Source organism: Pteropus alecto, unplaced genomic scaffold (genome assembly GCF_000325575.1).
Source record: "Pteropus alecto unplaced genomic scaffold, ASM32557v1 scaffold179, whole genome shotgun sequence".
Lineage (NCBI taxonomy): Eukaryota > Metazoa > Chordata > Mammalia > Chiroptera > Pteropodidae > Pteropus > Pteropus alecto.
Window position 1 is genome coordinate 144,902 of NW_006442112.1, and position 8,966 is coordinate 153,867.

An 8,966-nucleotide genomic window follows, 5' to 3' on the forward strand; every position below is an offset into this window, starting at 1 on the left:
ATATTTTCCAAGTCTTCTTCATTCAAAGGGTTTTTCTTCCTTCCCTTACCATTCCCATGATCAGCAGTGAAATTTCACACATTTTCATCATCTCGTATCTGGACTATGGTGGTAACTTCCTAACTGGTGTTCCAATTTCCAGTGGCCACTCCTGTCCCCTCTCCAACTCTGACCCATCCTGCACACAAATTGACCACATCGTTTTCCTTTCATCCCGTCATTCCTGTGGTCATGACAGGCTTTGGTGTCTTCCAGGGGTGGATGGAGTAATATGCAGAAACCTCAGTTTAGCAATCAGGGATCCTCTCCAGGAATGGGACTCACCCCAACTGCTGGACTATATTTTCCATCACTCTCCTTCTTACACTTTGCACTCTAGGCAGGTCGACCTCCTCTCTGGAGCAGGATTCTCACTTCCATGCCTTTCTTCCCACCACTCTTTCTTCCTCCTATGCCCTCTGTCTTGTTTTTGTTTTTCCCATCCTTCAAACTCAGCTTATTTGAGTGTCCCTCCTCTGTAAAACTTTCTCTGAACATTGTCATTTGCAGAAGCTCTTCTCCTGATGGGAAGGGTCTGGCCATGATCAGAGGCTCCTGGTATTGTTAGTATCTTTTTGTTTCCATACATCTTACTTTTTCAAATAGATCATAAACTCAAGAACATGATAAATTTCTTTTTGTTTGCTAGTTAAAACAAACAACTTTATTGATAAAACACAAATCTAAGATTAACAATTGTAAACCAATACAAAAGTGTAACTTATTCATGATTAGTTTACTGTCAGTTTAGGTAAAGAGTAAAATCATCTCAATCTAAGTAGCAGGATGGAATCAATAAGTGCTTTCATTGTACAAGCTCTAGTATTCATCTGACATCCTTAAAATGGTCCAGCTTAAAACTATCCATCATAACCAGCATTACTGTTGATGATTTGTGATATTCATTATTCCAAAATAGCAGCTTAAAGTATTTCTTTGCCATATAAGCACAGTGAAAAACAATTTACAAAATGCATCGTTCCCAAGGGCAAACTAAAAAAATACTTCAGTATTGTTTGGGACCCCCAATTAGAGTTTAGTCAATACTTTTAGGACTTTTACTTTCACCACCAGATCATTGTGATTTGCTAATGCTTTGATTTTCTTAACACACACTCCAGATTCTTTGAATAAGAAAAAAAGTGAACTTCTGCTGAATTCTTTCCTGGATGATGCAAGCCCTTCATTTTTTATGTTGTCATTTATATTCTCAAATAGGGTTAGGATATTAAGAAGAATCTCTCTGTCCCATTCTTTATTAAAGAGGGAAATCAATTCTGATGGTACTTTACAACTGACCAACTCTCTTGTCATGGCAGGATTTTCAGTAAAGTTTATAATTAGTTTCATAATCTGAATCTTGGTGAAGTAATTTCCCAGGAATAACAAAGCAAAAAAGTCTGGAAAAGAATAGGAAAGCAAATGTTGGTAATGATTAGTCACAGTCATGTTGGTTAACAGTCTTAGTCCAGCCATCTGCACAGCTGAATCCAAGCGACAGATCATGGTATCATCACACACTTGACTGATATATGTTTTAATCTTGCCCTGATTTTCAGCATTTACACTCAAGTTATTAAGGGCATTGTAAGCCTTTTCCCTAATAATGGGATCTTTTGTTTTTATCAGTTTTGCAATAATTGGGAGACCACCCAATTCACGAATGGCATTTTGGTTAAATGAATATGCTGCATTGTTACCCAGAGTGACCAAGGCTACTTCTTGTATAAAAGGATCATTTGTTCTTTCCAGGATGTTAAGGACCTTTTGAAGGTCTGTAGCACCTAGAATATCATCAATTTTATAGGGAAAGTTAAACTTGCCCCTGCGAACAGGCCATGCTGTAGCTGGAGTCCTGGTGCTCTTAGCTCGGGTTCTTCCTTTGGACTTTCTACTTGCCCTGCTCCCAGCCCTAGCTCCACTCCTGGTGGGGTGGCAGCCTCCACCTCTGCCTCCTGGGCAGGGTAAACTCGGTGCAAGGGTCCTGGTCCCAGAGATGGTACCCAGCCTGGCCCCTTTGCCCGCCTTTGTGCTTGCCTGTTCCTTCAGAGTGCTGAAAAGAGCCTTGGCCTTGGCTTCTAGGCCACCTCCACTCTGGGCCCATGAGTGGGCCTCCACCTTTACATCTGGACCACTCTTGAGTTCCACAGCCACCTCAGTCCTGGCCTTTGAGTCACCCTGAAGTCTAGCAGCAGCCCCTACCCCAGCATTAGCTCCTTTCCCAGTCTGAACCCCAGTCTCTGCAATATCACTAGATTCTTCCTCATCGTCCTCATCATCCTCATCCCAGATTTTCTCGCTCTCATCCCTTCTCCAAGCCAGTCTGTATACACAGTAGCAAGCACCAGCCCCGATCACCACACCAGCGGCCACACAGCCAGCTTCCCGAGTACGACCCATACTCTGAAGAATATCTGAGCTGAATTCTTAACCCAGGCAGAGAGGGCTTCCTCTGGCCCAGAAGAGTGATCCCACAAGGGTGGAGTCTTTAGCTATGGCTGGCAGGCTCTGTGACAGCTGCAGATACAGTGGGACCTAGGAAAGAAGGAAAGATTTAAGGCTTCAGTCTACTTTTGTGCCTTTGTATGCAGACAAACTAAACTACAGACCCACAAACCAACAGGGACATGACAGGGACTCAGGGGTAGATCACTGATTCCTTTCCTCCACAGGGAAGGTAATTTTGAAAAATTTCCCCACCTCCAGATTCTCCAACCTCATGTTCAACCACCTTATCCCAGTTTAAGCTATCTAATCAGTTTCCTACTTCTCCTGTCCCTCCAGATGTCCTGGGGGCAGTGACACCTCCACATACACCCACACAGATCCAGGCAGTTTCTTTTTTTTTCTTGCCTGGAAAAGCACTGTGTCCTGCAAAACTGCATACAAAAGAGGTGGGGAGAATCTCACTGGGAACTGGACACATGTCTCTCTCCTGAATCCCCGGCCCTAGTCCGGCATAGCCCAATTTTTTCCATCTTCTTATACTCTTCTCCGCAGTGCTTCATCTTTGAAATTCATTTTACCTCTCTCCCTCCTCCTTCCATCTCCTCCAATCTTCCACCACACTCCCGAAAATCACTTCCTCGGAGGTGACGCCACACCCACTTCTCTACAACAAAATCAGTGGTAGTAGATCGAGTGTCTAGAAGCCAGACAGGCGTAAAATGCACAAAGGTCTGGAACGTCACCTTTGCCTCCGCCATCCCCACAACTTCAGAGGTACCAGGACATTTCTCCACCCATTTTACTTTTTTACATTTCTCCACCCAACTTCCAGTGCTCCGGAGGAATTTCCTTCCTCCCACATCTCCATTTCTGCCTCCACCAAACCTAAGGACTGACAATTGCAGGACAGAATGCTCGATGGATGGAACAATACCAACGACACTGTAACCCAAAGAGTAATTTGGAGCAAGGACCTCCCTACCCCGACCCAGGACTCTCATGACACCCTCCCCCTCCCAGCCACTTCTTTCTCTGTCTTGTACCTGCGGAGAACTTTCTTTTCCAAGCTCTGAAATGGTGTAGAGAGGAGGGAAGGAGAGGGACGCGGAGGAGGTCCACAGGCCAACTCGAATTCGCAGTCTCCACCATTCTCCACCCCAGGGGTCTCCAAATAGTGCCAGCACCCTCACTCTGACCTACTTGTTTCTAGATAATATTCCTCTTCTTAGTGCACTCCGGTCGGTTTAGCCTTCAGGCGCAAGATCCACAGACACAGATCTGCGACTCCGCAGAGGCGGATGGCTGGACAGACAGAACAGCACTTCAGAGAGTCCCAATACCGGCTTTTCCGAATTCAAGGTCCTGGTGGTGAAACGGATTTTACCTTCTGGTCTCTCACCCTAGCCCCACTTCTCAGGACTCCGCGGACACTATCCCTCTTCCAACACTTGCGTTCACCGACCCCCTCCCCCAGCCCCTACTCCCGACTCCCAGCGGTCAGCCATTTTCCCAGCAAAAACCACGCCCCTTTGAGACTACTGGAAAAAGTGGAGGCGGGGCGAGGGAGTATGGAAAACCGGAGGAAAGACCAAAAGATCTCTTCGATCTCTCTCCGCCGCGCAGTCCCATCCCCAATGACAACCATTTTTCCTGTAGGCGCTGTCACATCCTTTTCCCTACGTAAAATATCAGGGAGATAGCTGGAGAGTCATTAATGGGCTCAAGTTAAGGCAAGGATCTCGCCCTTCTGAGGGCCGTGGAGCAATCCCCCCTTTACACTGACATGCAGGGATTCTGAGCAGAGTCTTTATTCCTTTGCTCCTAGTGGTACAGCGCCTTATTGAAAGACATGCGGAATAACAGATGGTCAGACAGACGCACAGCCCCAACATTATGGCTTGGTAGATGGACCAGCACACAGGACAGGAATCCTAATAAACTGCCCTTTCCAATTCAAGGCTCTGGATACCAAAGGTTTCTTCTCTCCTGGTCTGGAGTTTCCCCTGGAATACAGCCCCCAATGTCCACCATTTTCGTACTTGGAAGGGCAGGGGATAGTGCAAGGGTGTGGAGAAAGCAGGCCTTGTCCCTCTTCCGTCTCCACCCTCCGCTACCCGCACCGCAGGGATCCCTCAGGCAGTGCCCATCCACACACTGACCTGTTGGGATTCCGGCAGTTCCCTCCTTCTCATTCCCTGGCCACAGGCCCGCCCGCCTTTGGGGCAATAGGCAGATGACAATCGGACCAAACCAAGACCAGGATTAGAAAGGCGACTGTACACGTAGGCTTCTGCTCACGTGAGGGCCACGTCACCCATGAGCTCAGGACCCCAATTACCACTCCCACCGGCAATGGATTGGAGCTGTCACACCCCTTTCCTTCCCTGCCACATCAGGTCCTGCCACTCATTTTCCTCTGCCAGTCCCAGAAATCTGGGCTAGCTTCTCGTGGTTGGAATTTGCCTTTCTTTAATTAACAGGAAAAAACTACATGTGCTCCTATGTCTATTGGTCTTTTCTTCTTGTTTAAGGAATAGTTTTTCTCCTTATCCCTGTCCAACCTCTCTTCCTTCACCACCACCACCCTAGCCATGGAAGTCCAGCATTTCCCCTGTACCCCTATTCGAAATGGGAGAAAATATCTTAAAAAAGATACAGGTAGTGAGAGTGTCCTACTTAAACTTTTTTGTTCATTTTTTTTTGAAATCAGTAGTGCATTACTTTTATATTGAGAAAATAGAATGATGTTATTTTCATTTGAGTAAAAAAGAATTTAAGTGGGGGAGAAAACTCCAAAGTCTCATTAATTTCATTATACTTATTTCTAAAGTCAGGAAAATTTTTCTACTGGTTATAGCCAAATAACAACTTTCAAAACATACTAACATGTTTTAATATTCATAACTGAAATTTTCACATGATTTATGAATTAGTAGACAAAGATTACTAGCCGTCTAATCTTGGCTATTTTATGCAATTACTTTTCTATTTTCATTATAATTTCTATTACTTTTTATATTTTTGGATCAATTTGCAACTTGATAAAACAAAAACAACACAATCCTGTCTTGTTTGATTTAAAAACAACAACAACAACAACAACATATTTTTATGGTCCCAAAGTCCTGGTTGACTGCTATGTGAATCTCTTGTTATTTGATGGCTGTTCTGAATACCTACCTCTGAATTAGATTCAGGTCTACTAAGGTGGAGGCAGCTTAGGGTGTGAGGAATTCAGAAGTGATCTCATCCTCTCTGTCTTATCAAGAGAGGAAGGAGGAAGGTGCTGCTCTCCCACCTCTCTCATATCACAGAGCTTCTCATCCCCTGCAGTCAGGCACCTGACTGTTGCTCACTGCAAAGGTATACATGGACGAGTGACCAAGGTGGTAAGTGCCACCTTTATTCAGGTGACCAATCTAAGTAAATGTATTTTGCTTCTTTCCTCCCTCCCTCCCTGAAATTCCCACAGAGTTAACTCAAGTATGCATAGAAAGGATTGCAGCTGTGGGTTTCCATGAAGCCTGGAGAAATGATTGCTGGGGGAAGCACCCAGGTTTGCCTGCTCTGCCCTCATGCACTGTGCCTCAGATAACATTGCTCCTAACACTGTCTGGTGCTACTACCTGGCCTGAGAGGTGCAGCATCTTCTCACCTCTGACTTCCTTACCTCAGGACACCTAGGGAGAAGCTGGCCTTGTTGCAGGGTTGTGGCCTGCAGCCCACAACCACTTTGGTACCCCCTCAACTCAGTCCTGGGGATGCCCGGGCCCAGGGAACTCTCACCCTAACCATATTTGATTAACCTAGAGTAGGCATTCTCAGCCACCTCTGCGGTCTACCTGAAATTGTGTCAAAGTTATGGATGTACATATGTTCATTTTAGTGGGTAGAAGGGTCGTAGCTCTCATCAGATTCTCATAGGCATCTATGACTTAAAAAAAATAACCAAGAACTACTAGCCTAAGGGGAAAAAACAGATATATCCTCTCAATAGGAAACTCTCTCTCTCTCCGTCCCTTTGTTATACACACTCCTTATTTTTTTAAATGTGCAGAAATGTATAAAGTAGAACATGAAAGTGCTCTGAAATTCTTGTTCAACCACCAACCACTTTTAACAATTTCTACTTCTTTTCATGCAAATACAAAAAAGTATATGTATGCATATGTGTCAAGTTCCAAATTGAACAATTTACAGAACAAAATAGTTAACATTTAGTAACATAAAATGCACTTTAACTTAAGAACTGACCTCTTTAAAATATGAGTCTTTCTGTCTGTGTCGACATTTATGATCTTCAATAAATTTCGTTTCTCCAGGTAGGTCATAGCAATTACTCATTAAGTTTATTCCTAGATATTTTGTTGTTTTGTTGCTTTGGAGGATGACATTTATTTTATGATTGTATTTTCTACCAGGTTATTGCTTGTTTAAGGAAAAATATTTATGATATTTTAGTGACCTTTCTTAATTTTTCTAATATTTTTTTCGGTTGATACCTTTGATTTTCCTAAGTATGCATACATAATCATCTGCGAATGATTATTTTTATTTCTTTTTTCCCAATATTTGTGTATTCTATTCTTTCACTTTCTGGATGTTCTGCACTGACCTCCAGAACTATGTTGAAAAATCGTGATGATTGAGGGCCTCCTGATCTTGTTCTTGAAGTAAATGGGAACATTCTTAATATTTCACCAGTTAGTGTGATGTAGGGTGTTTGTTTCTGATATATTAATCTGCATTTGTGTGATTGGGGGACTTGTCTAAAAGCTGCACTTTCATAACCTTTTATGTAAGACTGCGAAAGATTCAGTTGTCCACATCATAATGTTAAGAGGGGGAAGAGACGAAGGAAGGTTGCTATAAGTACTATGCTTATTGTGAATACGTTGGTGAGTAAAAATAGACACTGACTGACTCTGCTCTCATAGTGGAAACAAGACCTTAATGAAATAATCACACATACATACAAACGGAGAAAAATACTGTGAAGGAAAGGAACACTGTTAATATAGTAAAAGAAGTGGCAGAGTCTGGGGATCAGAGAAGGCTTCCTTGACCGGGGAGAGGGAGTGAAATTTTGAGCTGAGATAAAGGAAAGCAGTTGTCAACCAGGAAAAGAAGGGAGCAGAAAATAAAAATGTCTCAAATTCTCCACTCTTCTGATAACCACTGTGATAACCCATCTACCTCAATCCTAGAATATATATCACGAAATTCACTGCTAACTTTTCAAATAACTCTTTCCAGGTTTTGTTGTTTTATATATACAAGGAAAAACAATGTAAATATATTATATGTGAGTGTGTGTACACATATATCTTTTTTTTTTACTTCATTAACTGGTTTATTATATTTATTAGGGTTCTTTAATGCAGAAAAGCATAAAAAGAAAACATGGCCAATAATACCCACTCTGAAACACCCTAAGTTAACACTGTGGGGGAGGAAAATTAATTTTCCTCCTACCATTTTAAGTTCTGGATGACTTAATAACTAAATTAACATGAGACAGATTAATAGGAGACTATGACTAAATTTATTACATGTGTGTGTAGGAGGGTTCTGTAAGAGTATGAAACTCTTGGACAGATCGAGCAGTTAATATGGCATCTTTAATTTTTTTTTTTATCTTTCAATTACAGTTGACATTCAATATTATATTAAAGGTGTACAATATAGTGGTTAGACATTTTTATAATTTACAAAGTGATCCCCTTGATAAGTCTAGTACCCCCTGGCACCATACATAGTTATTACAGTATTATTAACTATATTCCCAATGTTGTACTTTACATCCTCATGACTATTTTGTAACTACCAATTTTACTTCCTAATCCCTTCACCTCTTTCACCCAGCCTGTCAAGCCCCCTCCTTTCTGGAGACCATCAGTTTTTCTCTGTATCTAGGAGTCTGTTTCTGTTTTGTTTTGTTCTTTAGATTCCACATGTAAGTAAAATCATATGGCATTTGTCTTTCTCTGTCTGACTTACTCCACTCAGCAAAATACCTTCTAGGTTTATCCATGTTGTCACGAATGGTTAAGATTTAATTCTTTATTATGACTGAGTAATATTCCATTATATTATACGTACTACATCTTATTAATCAAATCTACATATATCTTTTTCAAATAATTTGGGATCATACTATGCATACCATTCTGCAAAATATTTTTGTCACCTAATATATGATGTAAATTGTTTCACCAGATAAAATACCATTCTGTAGTGTGGATTTACCAAAAATGTAACCAATATATTACTGATTGATATTTAACCTCTTCTTAATCTATGTCTATTACAAAAATGCTACAGTGGAGACATTTGCACACATATATTTTGGCAATTTTGGCATTATTTCCTTAGGATAAATTCCTAGAAGTAAAATCACTGGGTCAAAGTGGATGCTCATTTTATCCATGCTGTCAACTTTTTACCTCTTAAATTTTGATATATATATCAAATATATA

The 8,966-nt window shown here is 41.7% G+C and overlaps 1 protein-coding gene across 7 annotated transcripts; it reads right to left on the bottom strand.

Moving 5' to 3' along the window:
- Nucleotides 1-666: 666 nt before the first annotated feature.
- ARMCX1 (armadillo repeat containing X-linked 1) lies at nucleotides 667-4,789 on the bottom strand. Of its 7 annotated transcripts, none has more exons than XM_015596218.2 (4): nucleotides 4,647-4,789; nucleotides 3,688-3,849; nucleotides 3,066-3,151; nucleotides 667-2,574 (listed from the first exon to the last, which is right to left on the bottom strand). In XM_015596218.2, the coding sequence occupies exon 4, from the start codon at nucleotides 2,437-2,439 to the stop codon at nucleotides 1,069-1,071; it is 1,371 nt and encodes a 456-aa protein (XP_015451704.1). In that variant the 5' UTR covers nucleotides 2,440-2,574; nucleotides 3,066-3,151; nucleotides 3,688-3,849; nucleotides 4,647-4,789; the 3' UTR covers nucleotides 667-1,068. The 7 variants fall into 7 exon arrangements, 5 of the variants coding, with proteins under 5 accessions (XP_015451704.1, XP_024894810.1, XP_006920750.1 ...); XR_003042798.1 differs by lacking the exon at nucleotides 3,066-3,151 and having other exon boundaries at nucleotides 1,310-1,439; nucleotides 2,472-2,574; XR_003042797.1 differs by lacking the exon at nucleotides 3,066-3,151 and having other exon boundaries at nucleotides 1,313-1,439; nucleotides 2,442-2,574.
- Nucleotides 4,790-8,966: the final 4,177 nt, after the last annotated feature.

Bases quoted from the DNA above. Each gene is read 5' to 3' on its own strand.
- ARMCX1 (XM_025039042.1), bottom strand. From the start codon at position 2,439: ATGGGTCGTACTCGGGAAGCTGGCTGTGTGGCCGCTGGTGTGGTGATC.